Source organism: Notolepis coatsorum, assembly GCF_963971535.1.
Source record: "Notolepis coatsorum genome assembly, chromosome: 2".
NCBI lineage: Eukaryota > Metazoa > Chordata > Actinopteri > Aulopiformes > Paralepididae > Notolepis > Notolepis coatsorum.
Window position 1 is genome coordinate 211,641,566 of NC_140166.1, and position 15,322 is coordinate 211,656,887.

At 46.0% G+C, this 15,322-nt stretch overlaps 1 protein-coding gene across 1 annotated transcript; it reads left to right on the top strand.

Annotated features, from left to right (window-relative positions):
• The first annotated feature begins 1,728 nt into the window (after positions 1-1,728).
• Positions 1,729-14,110, top strand: cldn11a (claudin 11a). Its single transcript, XM_084307306.1, has 3 exons — positions 1,729-2,218; positions 3,030-3,194; positions 13,721-14,110. Exons 1-3 carry the CDS (start codon positions 1,993-1,995, stop codon positions 13,993-13,995), a joined length of 666 nt encoding a protein of 221 aa, XP_084163432.1. The 5' UTR covers positions 1,729-1,992; the 3' UTR covers positions 13,996-14,110.
• Positions 14,111-15,322: the final 1,212 nt, after the last annotated feature.

Here is a 15,322-nt window from a genome sequence, read left to right on the forward strand (position 1 = left end):
ACTGTACATTGGAGGGGGTTGGGTTAGGACATTTACAGGGGCTAGTTTCGAATTGCAGTCTCCCGTAGGTGTTCCTTGAGAGTGGTTTTGAAAGTGGGTAGTGATTCACATTCCTTTACAGCTTTGGGTAGGGCGTTCCACATTGATGTGGCATAATTGCGAAACGTGTTTAGTCCCTTGTTTGAGCCGAATCTGGGTTTAACATGATTTGTGGAGCTCCCTCTGGTGTTGTGATCGTGGTATTCACTGACCTTTGGGAAGTATTTTGACATGTACATGGGTACCTTGGTCGCGTAGTGTATCATGTAGACCAGGCCCATTGCAAGTTGCTGTACTCTGTCGTCTACTCTAAGCCATCCTAGGTTGTCAAAGTGGGCAGGGGTATAAAGGCGGCATAAAATATTGTCTATGAACCCCAATGGCTGAAGAGTTGTCTGATCTGCTATTGGTAAAATAATGTAACCTAATATACTTACCTTTATACCTTACCTGCTACACTTAGGCTACCTGTCTAGATAAACCCAACTTCCTTTATACTTACCGGTCATACGTAGCTATGCCCCCCCCATACTAGCTCATGCTATGTGCCCCCTTGTTTAAAAATTCCTAGAATCGCCACTGTGGCTCGGGACCTAGAGCAGTCATCTGGTAATCCGGAGGTTCCCAGTTCGATTCCCGCTCCTCCCGGGCAGCGTGTCGATGTGTCCTTGAGCAAGACACTTAACCCCTAATTTCTCCCGATGAGCAGGTTGGCACCTTGCATGGTTGCCTCCGCCGTCGGTGTGTGAATCTGTGAGTGAGTGGGTGATATGTGAGGAACAAATTGTAACATACATTTTTCTCCCTCAGGTAAAAAACTGTCTGGTGCAGCTTGTCAGTGTTTATAGAATAGAATAGAATAGAATAGAATAGAATAGAATAGAATAGAACTACTTTATTACAAACAACAGCATGGGGGGGGGGGGGGGTACATGTATGGGCAGGGTAATAGTAGAAAGACATAAATACAGGCAATATAAATTATAATACAGAAAGAAAAAATCAAGGTCCAAGGGTCCTCTACCAGAGGCATAAATGAATGAATGAATGAATGAATGAATGAATGAATGAATGAATTCATTCATTAATGATTGAATGATTGAGTGAATGAATGAGAGGTAGAATTTTTTTTGTAATTGGGGAAAATGTGAAAAAGGTACAGTATAGTGCTACAGTAAGAGGTCCAAAACACAAAAGGCTGCATTGGAAATTTGGTTGGATAGGGGTGTGATTCTGAAAGGGTGAAGAAACGACTCGTGAAATACTATAGAGCCAGAAGATGGCAGCAGAATCCTTTAGAACGTCTCTCCTTTTCAAAACAAACGAGACGAGCCAGTGTTATACTATCACTTGGCAGCAGAAGAACAGAGCGCATCAAATTCTGGACGAGAGAGAGAGAGAGAGAGAGAGAGAGAGAGAGAGAGAGAGAGAGAGAGAGAGAGAGAGAGAGAGAGAGAGAGAGAGAGAGAGAGAGAGAGAGAGAGAGAGAGAGAGAAGAGAGAGAGAGAGAGAGAGAGAGAGATGCATTCTTCCTCTTTTTACCCCAAAGCATCTGATTGGTTAAAAGTTTTAGGGTATTTTCACAATGAACCTTCCCCTATAAAACCTGTGATGGTGTGAAAGTTCCATTCTGTTTAAGTGCACTCTGAGCTGCCTGGTGGAATTATTAAATTGAGAGGAACAGCGAACGTCTACTGGATTAATTTGCGTTTTGGAATATTTACCATTGATCTTGTAACTTTTCCTCTGTAGAATTCAACATCGCTCCCCTTTTGCCGAAGTAAACTTATATTCTTCACCTGGTCTGCTGCAGTTTATTTTTTTTGCGGTGATTTCGCTGTTTTTGAACCCGGGATCATCAGATTATATTTGTTGGTCTTTGAGCTGTACTGTATTGTACCCATTCTGCAATCTGTTAATAAAGTTTTCAATCAATCAATCAGCCTGCGCGCCATGCCGAACCCGTGTCTCCAGCTGAGCGGCTTCCTGATGAGCTGTATCGGCTGGGTGGGCATCGTGATCGCGACGGCCACCAACGACTGGGTGACGATGTGTAAATACGGCATGAACACCTGCAAGAAGATGGACGAGCTGGGGGCCAAGGGGCCCTGGGCGGACTGTGTCATCTCCACCGCGCTGTACCACTGCATCTCCCTCACGCAGATCTTGGACCTGCCAGGTACTGCTGCCCCGATCAGGGGTTCTATTCTATTGCATTATACTAGTCTACGATATCTATTCTACTATATTCTGTTCTATTCTATTCTATTCTATTCTACAATATTCTATTCTACTCTATTATGTTCTATTCTATTATATTCTACAATATTCTACAATATTATATTCTACTATATTCTGTTCTATTCTATTCTACAATATTCTAGTCTACTCTGTTCTATTCTATTCTGTTCAATAATTTTCTGTTCTATTCTTTTCTATTCTGTTCTATTCAGTTATATTATATTCGATAATATTACATTTTCCATCTAATTTCCCTCCTATAACTGTATATATATATATCCATTATGGATCTGCCCCTTCTCTTTTTAACTACAAAACTATCTTTCATAACTGCAAAACAATTTATTTAATCATCAATTTAACTTTTCTCAAAATTAGCCGTATATTGTCTTGTAACGTTTCCTCTCGATAATATAATCTTTTTTATGAGTCGAGTTTTTCTCGATGAAGGGTTCCATACACTGACTCTACGTGCGTACTTCCGTGTGTGTGTGTGTGCATGCATGTGTGCATGTGTGTGGGTACGTGTGTGTGCGTGTGTATGTGTATGTGTGTGTGTGTGCGCACGCTTGTGCGTGTGTGTGTGTGTGGGGCTTGTGTGTGTGTATGTGTGTATGTGTGTGTGTGCATGTGTATGTGTGTGTGTGTATGTGTGTGTGTGTGTGTGTGTGTGTGTGTGTGTGTGTGTGTGTGTGTGTGTGTGTGTGTGTGTGTGTGTGTGTGTGTGTGTGTGTGTCGTGTCCACACAGCGTACATCCAGACGACACGTGCCCTGATGATCACAGGCTCCATCCTGGGTCTGCCTGCGATGGGACTCATCCTCATGTCCATGCCCTGCATCAGCCTGGGCAGTGAGCCCCAGAGCGCCAAGAACAAGCGCTCCGTCCTGGGAGGCATCCTCATCCTCATAGTGGGTAAGCAGACAGACAGACACACAGACAGACAGACAGACAGACAGACAGACAGACAGACAGACAGACAGACAGACAGACAGACAGACAGACAGACAGACAGACAGACAGACAGACAGACAGACAGACAGTACTGCTACATCTATACATTTATGACATACCAGATTTGCAAATACAGTACTGTTTGTGATACAAAAAGAGTCCAGAAAAGGGAGTATATACATTGTCAAAGTGGGCAGGGGTGAGGTGGGTTCTAGGAGTAAGGTCAAGCAGTAGTCTGACCAGTTTGTTTTGAGATGTTTGTAATTTTGTTTTTAGCGCCTTTGAGGTGCTTTGGTACCATGAGGTGCAAGCATAGTCATAGTACCCTTGAATGAGTGCTCCTGCCAGAGTCTTCAGGGTATTCCTGTTTACCAGAGAGGAGATCCGGTACAAGAATCGAGTTCGTTGATTGACTTTTTTTATTACATTGGATGCCATTTTGTCACAGGAGAGATTAGCCTCTAGGATGGAACCCAGGTAGGTAATTTCATCTTTCCTTGTGACAATATTGTCACCCACTGTAACTGAGAAGCCGTCGGTCTTGCTGAGTTTGTTATTTGAACCGAAGAGAATGGACTCTGTTTTGCCCATGTGTAGTGATAGTTTGTTATCAGCGAGCCATATGCAGATTCTGCCTAGTTCCGAGCTGAGGGTTTTTTCAACCTGTAACTTGTTCTTGTCAGAGACCAGCAGGGCTGAGTCGTCCGCAAACAGGAACAAGTTGCAGTCACAAGATGACGACATGTCATTTGCGTAGCGGTCCTAGTATGCTTCCTTGTGGAACACCACAGCTCACTGTGAGGGGGGGGGGGATAGGGTACCGTTTACCTCCACCATCTGTTCCCTCCCCTCAAGGTATGATTGCATCCAGCTCACTGATAAGACTATCAAAACCAATTGCTTTTAGCTTGTCAATCAGAATGGAGTGATTGACAGTGTCGAAGGCCTTTTGTAGGTCCAGCATGACCATGCCGCAGTATTTGCCAGCGTCCACCTAGAGAAGGCATAGAGAAGGCATGTGTCAGTGGAGTGGGATGTTCTGAAGCCAGATTGGAATTAGTAGATTCGATTTTTTTTCCGCTAGGTACTTTTCGACCTGTTCGTAGACAATTTTTTTCCATGACTTTCGTGATGGAGGTGAGAATAGAAACAGGGCGGTAGTTGCCTGGGTCTAATTTGCTTTTGTGCAGAGGGGTCACCATCGCAATTTTGAAGACCTTGGGGACGTGTCCCTGTTTTATGGAGAGGTTTATTATGTGTGTGATGACTGGGGTGATGGCGGCTGCTGAGTCTCTGAGGAATTTGGAGGGGATGTTGTCATGGCCAGTGGCCTTGTTGGGTTGGAGGGCGCTCAGTTTTTTGAGTACCTCATCTGTTGTTACCATTTCCAGCTTGAAGTCGTCCTTGCGGACCCCTAGGTTTTTGTAGTATGCTACTATGTGTTCTACCCCATAAAGCCCTGAGTGGGAGGGTAGTTTGTTTACCAGTGTTGTGGCTATGTTTGTGAAGAAGATGTTTAAGTAATTGGCTACATACAGCTTGTCTGTGATGAGCGTGTTGTCCGTCTTCATGTTTATGTTTGAGAATCTGGTTTTAAGTTTTTTATGCCATACACTGCGGTCAAGTGAGCCGTCTTTCACTTTTGCGTGGTCAAACCAGCCGCTCCAGCCACCTCACCCAGGCGTTGCGCGATGTTTACTCCACAATGTTTTATCTCCAGTTCTTTTGTTTCCAAGACATATCCCAGTAGTTCCCACTCGTTTGAAATCGTACTTCAGAGTTAGGTTGTTGCAAACGGTGGATATTTTGGGCATGGTGCTTGACTGCCAGAGCCGCACGGCTCTGAGCACTGCTATGTTGTGTGTAACCCGCTATACCGTCCCCACCTCCCGGGTCGCGTTGCGTGTGCACCAAACGTTCCACCCAAAAATGGATATTTTTTTTTGCGAACGTTCTAACCCATTAATGAAAGTCCGAATGCCAGCGTAACGAACGAACGTTCGAACGTTCGGGCTCAGCCTTAACACACACACACACACACACACACACACACACACACACACACACACACACACACACACACACACACACACACACACACACACACACACACACACACACACACACACATGCACACACACACACACACACAGACACGCACACACACACACACACACACATGAACACACATGCACACACACACACACACACACACACTGCACAGTAAAATACATACACTTGTACTGAAAGCTGGGGATTAAAAGTCCCGCGATATAAAAGCCTCTGTTTGGTCACAGATTGGATGTGTGTGTGTGTGTGTGTGTGTGTGTGTGTGTGTGTGTGTGTGTGTGTGACTGCCTATGTGTGTGTGTGTGTGTGTGTGTGTGTGTGTGTGTGTGTGTGTGTGTGTGTGTGTGTGTGTGTGTGTGTGTGTATGACAGAGGAAACAGAGTATGATGTGAGTGTGTGTGTGTTCTCAAAGTTGTGTGTGTTCTCTCTGTGGTAGTGCTGAGTGGAGTTCAAAGCTCTCTCTCTCTCTTTCTCTCTCCCTCTCTCTCCCCCTCACTCTCTCCCTCTCTCCCTGTCTCTCTGCCTCAGTGTACATGCACATACACACCCAACAGCTGCCCCCCCCCTGTCCTTAACCTCTCTTAACCCCAGAGTGAAGCGAAGTGGTGAGAGCAGAGGGCGGGGTAGATGACTGTCTTCCTCCTCTGGGGTCCACACACACACACACACACACACACACACACACACACACACACACACACACACACACACACACACACACACACACACACACACACACACACACACACACACACACACACACACACACACACACACACACACACACACACACACACACACACACACACACACACACACACACACAGTTTCCATCCCATGCACAGCCCCTCCCTCAGACCCCCATGCACATTCCTGTCCTCCACCTACTCTCATCCACACCCTGCCTATTCCTGGACCACATGGAGGACAGATTTCCAATGGAAACCGTTCCTCTGCGTAGTTCGCTGCTCTTACAAACATCCGACTGTCACTGCGTCTCGTTCGGTCCACAAACAGAGTGCGTTTTCCAGCGTCCCGGACGGTTGTTTGCATGACGACGTCCCTTCGACACCCGTCGGCCCTGGTACGAAAGTGTTTTCAAACGGCTGCGTAGAGTCTAAATGAGTCGTGAAATGTATTTGTTTTTGTTTGTATATCTGGCTGTTCTTCAGCGTCAAAGCCTTTTAACTAGGGATGCTCGATATTGGCTTTTTTACCGATACCGATATTCCGATATTGTCCAACTCTTAATTTCGATACCGATACCGATACCGATATCAACCGATACCGATATATGCAGGGTTTCCCCCCAAAAAAACTTAATAATTTCAGGTAATTAATAATTTCACTGGATGCATTCAAAAGGCTTTCTAAATGTAAGCATTATCTGTGCAAAATATGATAATTAAAAAAGTTAAAATTAACATTACATATCTCTTGTTGTTGAATTAAACCAACATGCATACTTTTGACAATAAATAAAATAAGAATTGGTTCTTACTTGCTTGCCTGGGTAAATAAAGGTTAAATAAATGTAAAAAAATTTTTTTTTTCTTTTTTTTTTTTTTTGATACCGATATTTTCCGATATCACATTTTACTGCCGATATCGGCCGATAATATCGGTCGGCCGATAATATCGGACATCCCTACTTTTAACTCAACAGTTTTTTATTTTTATTTTTATTATGTTTTTGAGAGATAGAGAGGAATAATGGGAGACAGAGCGGGGGGGAAGACATTTGGCAAAGGACGGCGGGTCCGGGAATCGAACCCGGGTTGGCCGCTTCGCGATGCAGCGGGTTACATGGTTCGCCACTTGGGGGCGCCCCACTCAACAGTTTCTGAACAGCCCTCTCTCTGAACAGCCCAGCTCTGCATGGAGGAGGTGGTTGGTGATTTTGACAAGGGCTGTTTCGGTACTGTGTTGTGGGGGGCGGACACCGTATTGAAAGGGTTCGTGGAGGTTGTTTGTGGCAAGGTGGGACTGCAGCTGTGCAGCAACCACCCTCTTAAGGGTTTTAGAGATGAAGGGAAGGTTGGAGATGGGCCTATAGTGGTTTAGATCAGCTGGGTCAGCACCAGGTTTTTTGGAGAAGGAGAGTGCAGCCAGTTTGAGAGAGTGGGGGATACAGTTCCAGAGGCGAGGCAGGAATTTATTATATCTTTGATCATGGGTGAAACGGATTGAAGACAGGCTTTGACGAGGGTGGTGGGAAGAGGATCAAGCTGACAGGTGGTGGTTTTGGCTTTACGGATGAGCTCCGAGATGGTGTATTCCGATGCTGCGGGGTGAAGTTGGGAGAGGGAGCTGATAAGATGTTGGCCGGTGGTAGCCATCCAGGGTGGATCACTTGGAGAGGTGCATGCTGAGGCCAGCCAGCTGTGGGTGAATGGTGTTGATTTTGGAGTGAAAGAATTGCAGAAATACAGTGCACTGATCGGTGGAGATATGTGGAGGGAGGGCTTAACACCGGTTCCTGATAGGCAGCGAGCGAGCGAACTGGAGACGAAATCGCGCGCGACACTGTCCTGATATGAGGCGGCGCGTGTCCGAGTGTGTCTGTGTGTGTCTTCTATGGCTCTGAAAGCAGCCTGCGATTCTCGACCAATAAAAAGTGTTTAGGGGCGGGACTCGGCCGCGTAATCGCTCAACTAGAGACACAGCGAGCGAATATTTGAGGGGGGAACGACATCGCTGCTCAGTTCGCTGTCGCTCGCGGCAGGTCAGGATAGTCTGATTGAAACGAATACATTTTAATCATTTTCGCAAATCACGCTCGCTCGCGTCGCTGCCTGTCAGGAAGGGGTGTGAGGAGGGCGGAGTAAGTGGCTGACTGTGGAGAAGAGGACTCTGTTGTTACCTCAACCAGTGCTGATGAGGTTGGAGTAGTAGGAGGAGGATTTGGCAGTGGAGAGCGCATTCTTGTAATGGTGAAGGTGTTCAGAGTACATTTGGGTGTGAACTGAGAGTCCGTCATTTTTTTTGCACAGCCGCTCCAGTCGACGGCCTGTGGTTTTTATCTGGCGGAGGTCAGAGGTGAACCAGGGGGCGGAGTGGGTAAATGAAACTGTGCGAGTCTTCAGGGGAGCCAGGGCGGTGAGGGAAGAGGAGAGGCAGTTGTTATAGTGATTCACCAGGTCAGCGGGGGAGGGGGATGGGGAGGGCTGGGGTAGGAATTGATCATGGTGGTGAGATCTGTGGGGTTTATGCGTTTGATGTTCCTGAAGGAGATGTGCCGTTGTTCTTTGAGAGCACTGTGTGGCTTAGTCTAGTGGTGAGAGCACTATGTGGCTTAGTCTAGTGGTGAGAGCACTATGTGGCTTAGTCTAGTGGTGAGAGCACTATGTGTCTTAGTCTAGTGGTGAGAGCACTATGTGTCTTAGTCTAGTGGTGAGAGCACTGTGTCTTAGTCTAGTGGTGAGAGCACTGTGTCTTAGTCTAGTGGTGAGAGCACTGTGTCTTAGTCTAGTGGTGAGAGCACTGTGTCTTAGTCTAGTGGTGAGAGCACTATGTGTCTTAGTCTAGTGGTGAGAGCACTGTGTGTCTTAGTCTAGTAGTGAGAGCACTATGTGTCTTAGTCTAGTGGTGAGAGCACTATGTGTCTTAGTCTAGTGGTGAGAGCACTGTGTGTCTTAGTCTAGTAGTGAGAGCACTATGTGTCTTAGTCTAGTGGTGAGAGCACTGTGTCTTAGTCTAGTGGTGAGAGCACTGTGTCTTAGTCTAGTGGTGAGAGCACCATGTGTCTTAGTCTAGTGGTGAGAGCACTATGTGTCTTAGTCTAGTGGTGAGAGCACTATGTGTCTTAGTCTAGTGGTGAGAGCACTGTGTGTCTTAGTCTAGTGGTGAGAGCACTATGTGTCTTAGTCTAGTGGTGAGAGCACTATGTGTCTTAGTCTAGTGGTGAGAGCACTGTGTGTCTTAGTCTAGTAGTGAGAGCACTATGTGTCTTAGTCTAGTGGTGAGAGCACTGTGTCTTAGTCTAGTGGTGAGAGCACTATGTGTCTTAGTCTAGTGGTGAGAGCACTATGTGTCTTAGTCTAGTGGTGAGAGCACTATGTGTCTTAGTCTAGTGGTGAGAGCACCATGTGTCTTAGTCTAGTGGTGAGAGCACTGTGTCTTAGTCTAGTGGTGAGAGCACTGTGTCTTAGTCTAGTGGTGAGAGCACTATGTGTCTTAGTCTAGTGGTGACAGCACTGTGTGTCTTAGTCTAGTGGTGACAGCACTATGTGTCTTAGTCTAGTGGTGACAGCACTGTGTGTCTTAGTCTAATGGTGAGAGCACTATGTGTCTTAGTCTAGTGGTGAGAGCACTGTGTCTTAGTCTAGTGGTGAGAGCACTATGTGTCTTAGTCTAGTGGTGAGAGCACTATGTGTCTTAGTCTAGTGGTGAGAGCACTGTGTCTTAGTCTAGTGGTGAGAGCACTATGTGTCTTAGTCTAGTGGTGAGAGCACTATGTGTCTTAGTGGTGAGAGCACTATGTGTCTTAGTCTAGTGGTGAGAGCACTATGTGTCTTAGTGGTGAGAGCACTGTGTCTTAGTCTAGTGGTGAGAGCACTATGTGTCTTAGTGGTGAGAGCACTGTGTCTTAGTCTAGTGGTGAGAGTACTATGTGTCTTAGTGGTGAGAGCACTGTGTCTTAGTCTAGTGGTGAGAGCACTATGTGTCTTAGTGGTGAGAGCACTGTGTCTTAGTCTAGTGGTGAGAGCACTGTGTCTTAGTCTAGTGGTGAGAGCACTATGTGTCTTAGTCTAGTGGTGAGAGCACTGTGTCTTAGTCTAGTGGTGACAGCACTATGTGTCTTAGTCTAGTGGTGAGAGCACTGTGTCTTAGTCTAGTGGTGAGAGCACTGTGTCTTAGTCTAGTGGTGAGAGCACCGTGTGTCTTAGTCTAGTGGTGAGAGCACTATGTGTGTCTTAGTCTAGTGGTGAGAGCACTGTGTCTTAGTCTAGTGGTGAGAGCACTATGTGTCTTAGTCTAGTGGTGAGAGCACTATGTGTCTTAGTCTAGTGGTGAGAGCACTATGTGTCTTAGTCTAGTGGTGAGAGCACTATGTGTCTTAGTCTAGTGGTGAGAGCACTATGTGTCTTAGTCTAGTGGTGAGAGCACTATGTGTCTTAGTCTAGTGGTGAGAGCACTGTGTGTCTTAGTCTAGTGGTGACAGCACTATGTGTCTTAGTCTAGTGGTGAGAGCACTGTGTCTTAGTCTAGTGGTGAGAGCACTGTGTCTTAGTCTAGTGGTGACAGCACTGTGTCTTAGTCTAGTGGTGACAGCACTATGTGTCTTAGTCTAGTGGTGAGAGCACTGTGTCTTAGTCTAGTGGTGAGAGCACTGTGTCTTAGTCTAGTGGTGAGAGCACTGTGTGTCTTAGTCTAGTGGTGAGAGCACTATGTGTGTCTTAGTCTAGTGGTGAGAGCACTGTGTCTTAGTCTAGTGGTGAGAGCACCATGTGTCTTAGTCTAGTGGTGAGAGCACCATGTGTCTTAGTCTAGTCTAGTGGTGAGAGCACTATGTGTCTTAGTCTAGTGGTGAGAGCACTATGTGTCTTAGTCTAGTGGTGAGAGCACTGTGTCTTAGTCTAGTGGTGAGAGCACTGTGTCTTAGTCTAGTGGTGAGAGCACTATGTGTATTATTCTAGTGGTGAGAGCACTGTGTCTTAGTCTAGTGGTGAGAGCACTATGTGTCTTAGTCTAGTGGTGAGAGCACTGTGTGTCTTAGTCTAGTGGTGAGAGCACTGTGTCTTAGTCTAGTGGTGAGAGCACCATGTGTCTTAGTCTAGTCTAGTGGTGAGAGCACTATGTGTCTTAGTCTAGTGGTGAGAGCACTATGTGTCTTAGTCTAGTGGTGAGAGCACTATGTGTCTTAGTCTAGTGGTGAGAGCACTGTGTCTTAGTCTAGTGGTGAGAGTATAACGGGTACGTCCTAGTACCCGACACGAAACTTCGACCATGCCTCGAGTGGGAGTCGAACCCCGAGCGTCTGCTCCGGGGCCAGTATAGCAAACCGCTGCGCCAAGAAGGGAATTCCCCTCTAAGCGCTCGGTTTATCTGCCTCTGGGGAGTGAGTTTTACACACTTCTATGGGCCGTAGTCACACTATCGCGGCACATATCCGTTACAAGAGCACTATGTGTATTAATCTAGTGGTGAGAGCACTGTGTCTTAGTCTAGTGGTGAGAGCACTATGTGTCTTAGTCTAGTGGTGAGAGCACTATGTGTCTTAGTCTAGTGGTGAGAGCACTATGTGTCTTAGTCTAGTGGTGAGAGCACTATGTGTCTTAGTCTAGTGGTGAGAGCACTATGTGTCTTAGTCTAGTGGTGAGAGCACTATGTGTCTTAGTCTAGTGGTGAGAGCACTATGTGTCTTAGTCTAGTGGTGAGAGCACTGTGTCTTAGTCTAGTGGTGAGAGCACTATGTGTCTTAGTCTAGTGGTGAGAGCACTATGTGTCTTAGTCTAGTGGTGAGAGCACTATGTGTCTTAGTCTAGTGGTGAGAGCACTTGCCTGTGACCTCAATCATTGTTGGTTTGACTCCTGGTCACGCTGTTTGTTTTGGACTTTTGCCAATACAAAACATAAATATATTACTTATATGACATGTACATTACATATATTACTTATGGCTATAACATAACATACATTACTGTATGTACCTTTTTTCCTGTAGTCGATTATCTCACTTTATTTAAGTTTTCTGATGCGAGTGTGTCAGCTCTGAATCACCGCTCGGACAGCGGCTTAGAAAACGTCCACGTCGTTTGGAAACGTAGGACCTCGGCGGCGATGGGGGACATGTGACATGTATACATATATATAATATATATATATATATCTATAGTCAAAATAAACTGTCTGCAGTGACGTCTTCAGTTGTAATAGTCTGTCTCCTTCCCCTGAACTGACAGACAGGCATAGTGAAGATTCTCAGGTGATTCTCAGCATTTGTTTTCAACCTGTATGAGGCCCCAGATCTGTGGAGTCTGCCATGAAGGACTGTACACACTAAGTGCCTTCAGAGAAGTGCAGACCCCAGATCTGTGGAGTCTGCCATGAAGGACTGTACACACTGAGTGCCGTCAGAGAAGTGCAGACCCCAGATCTGTGGAGTCTGCCATGAAGGACTGTACACACTGAGTGCCTTCAGAGAAGTGCAGACCCCAGATCTGTGGAGTCTGCCATGAAGGACTGTACACACTGAGGGCCTTCAGAGAAGTTCAGACCCTAGATCTGTGGAGTCTGCCATGAAGGACTGTACACACTAAGTGCCTTCAGAGAAGTTCAGACCCTAGATCAGTGGAGTCTGCCATGAAGGACTGTACACACTAAGTGCCTTCAGAGAAGTTCAGACCCTAGATCTGTGGAGTCTGCCATGAAGGACTGTACACACTAAGTGCCTTCAGAGAAGTTCAGACCCTAGATCTGTGGAGTCTGCCATGAAGGACTGTACACACTGAGTGCCTTCAGACTAATTGAAAGTCTATTTAATGAACCTTTTTCTATGATTGACAATTCACTTACCCCTATCTTGAATTGTCGTGATGCAGCAAACTCTGCCCCTATGATACTCTGAACAGGTAAAAAAAAAACAGATGTTAAGTTATTATTATGTAATGTGGCATAATATGTAGCATACAGTATGTACAGTATTATGTGTAGCGCGCCATGCCCATGTTAAACCATTACTGAATCATTCATTTATTCATCCATCCATCCATCCATCCATCCATCCATCCATCCATCCATCCATCCATCCATCCATCCATTCATCCACCTATACATCCATTCATCCACCTATACATCCATCCATCCATCCATACATCCACCCATCTATCCATCCATACATCCATACATCCATACATCCATCCATCCATCCATCCATCCGTCATCCATTCCTCCTCTCTGACTCCTCCTGTCTCTGACTCCTCCTCTATCTGACTCCTCCTCTCTCTGACTCCTCCTCTATCTGACCCCTCCTCTTTCTGACTCCTCCCCTCTCTGACCCCTCCTATCTCTGACCCCTCCCCTCTCTGACTCCTCCTCTCTCTGATTCCTCCTCTCTCCGACTCCTCTATCTGACCCCTCCTTTTTCGGACTCCTCCCCTCTCTGACCCCTCCTCTCTCTGACTCCTCCTCTCTCTGACTCCTCCTCTCTCTGACTCATCCCCTCGCTGACCCCTCCTCTATCTGACCCCTCCCCTCTCTGACTCCTCCTCTCTCTGACTCCTCCCCTCTCTGACCCCTCCCCTCTCTGACTCCTCTCTCTGACTCCTCCTCTCTCTCTGTCCTCCCCAGCTGTGTGTGCCCTGGTGTCCAGTGTGGTTCCCCATCCCTCCTCTCTCTGACTCCTCCCCTCTCTGACTCCTCCCCTCTCTGACTCCTCCCCTCTCTGACTCCTCCTCTCTCTCTGTCCTCCCCAGCTGTGTGTGCCCTGGTGTCCACAATCTGGTTCCCCATCGGCGCTCACCACGAGCATGGCCTGATGTCCTTCGGCTTCTCCCTGTACGCCGGCTGGGTGGGGGCCGTGTTCTCCCTCCTGGGGGGGTCCATGATCACCTGCTGCACTGTGGACTCCTCCTCCTCCTCCTCCTCCCGTGCCTACCAGGAGAACAACCGCTTCTACTACTCCAAACAGCAGGGGCCCAACCCACCTCCCACCGCCTCCACCAACCACGCCAAGAGCGCCTGCGTCTGAGACGCAGAGCAGGGGCCCAACCCACCTCCCACCACCTCCACCAACCACGCCAAGAGCGCCTACGTCTGACACACACAGCAGACACACACACACACACACAACATAATAACTGTGTTTCTGGGGAGCAAATTTTCGCCACAAAATGGATTGTTTTTCTATCCTGGAGCTCATCCCCCAGTGTGCTCCTTGAGGGGCGTGGACTCAGGCTGCCCGCCCGAATGCCTGTACAGAAAGCTGGGGTCTCAGTAGTACCTACCGTACCTACAGTACCTAAAGTACCTACCGTACCTGGCCTTATGGACTGACTGGCTGATCTTCTACACAATATTACTTCTATTTTTCTATGTGCATGTAACTGGAGACAAAGGTCTTCCACTGCCTTTTTGATAACTATGTGTCTTTTCTATGAATACAATTCCATGAACTCTTGATAAAGGCAGTGTTGTTTTTTTTTTAATCATTTTCTATGAAAACATGTGTGTTCTTTTTTGGTGATATAATGAACAATAACATATGATAACGTTGACTTTGTTGATATTTTACACTATTACATGAGTCCATGTCACAGATCTGTCAAATCTGCATTCGCCTCCTTTGCTTTGGAATAGAACAGAAATCCTTTAGTAAATTAAACAATTTAAGTTTTTTCCTGTAACCAAATATATGGGTTTATGAGTATATGAGGCAAACAGTCCTTTACTGTGCCAATGTGCCACTAATCCTTCCATGCAGTACAAGTACCGCTTGTTCCTTCCATCAGGACGCCTGGTAGGAGAAACGACTTGGCAGAGCCACATACTTATGCTTATCCATACTATATGTTTATGGACAATTTTCATTTTCATTTTAGGGAACTTTGTACTTTTACTCCACTACATTTCAAAGGAAATATTGTACTTTTTACTCCATTACATTTATCTGAACCCATCTGTTACTAGTTACTTTGAAGAAAAAGATTTGGCATAGTAAACATGGCAAAAAACGTATTAAGATGATATACTTTCACATTTGAAGGCTGTCAACTTCCAGAGGACGTAATCAGAGCAGCATAACTGGACCATATACCACTTTAACATGACCTTTAGAGGTCAATGGATGAATTTGATTTGATTTGATTTTTATTTGTCTCGAACATAGAAACATAAAACAAGTTTAAAAAACAAAAAGGTAAATAGTCAAAGACTATTTCCATACAATAAGTGTTCGAGAAGGAACAGGGGGAAGTAAAACAACTTATCAAGCCCTGCCCCTTCCTTACAATATTTGACATTATAATTTAATAAAAATAAAAATAATATAACAAATAATGAAAAATAAAATAAAAGTA

Bases quoted from the DNA above. Each gene is read 5' to 3' on its own strand.
- cldn11a (XM_084307306.1), top strand. From the start codon at position 1,993: ATGCCGAACCCGTGTCTCCAGCTGAGCGGCTTCCTGATGAGCTGTATC. The intron at 2,219-3,029 runs GTACTGCTGCCC...GTGTCCACACAG, and splicing joins GCAGATCTTGGACCTGCCAG to CGTACATCCAGACGACACGT. The intron at 3,195-13,720 runs GTAAGCAGACAG...TGTCCTCCCCAG, and splicing joins CATCCTCATCCTCATAGTGG to CTGTGTGTGCCCTGGTGTCC.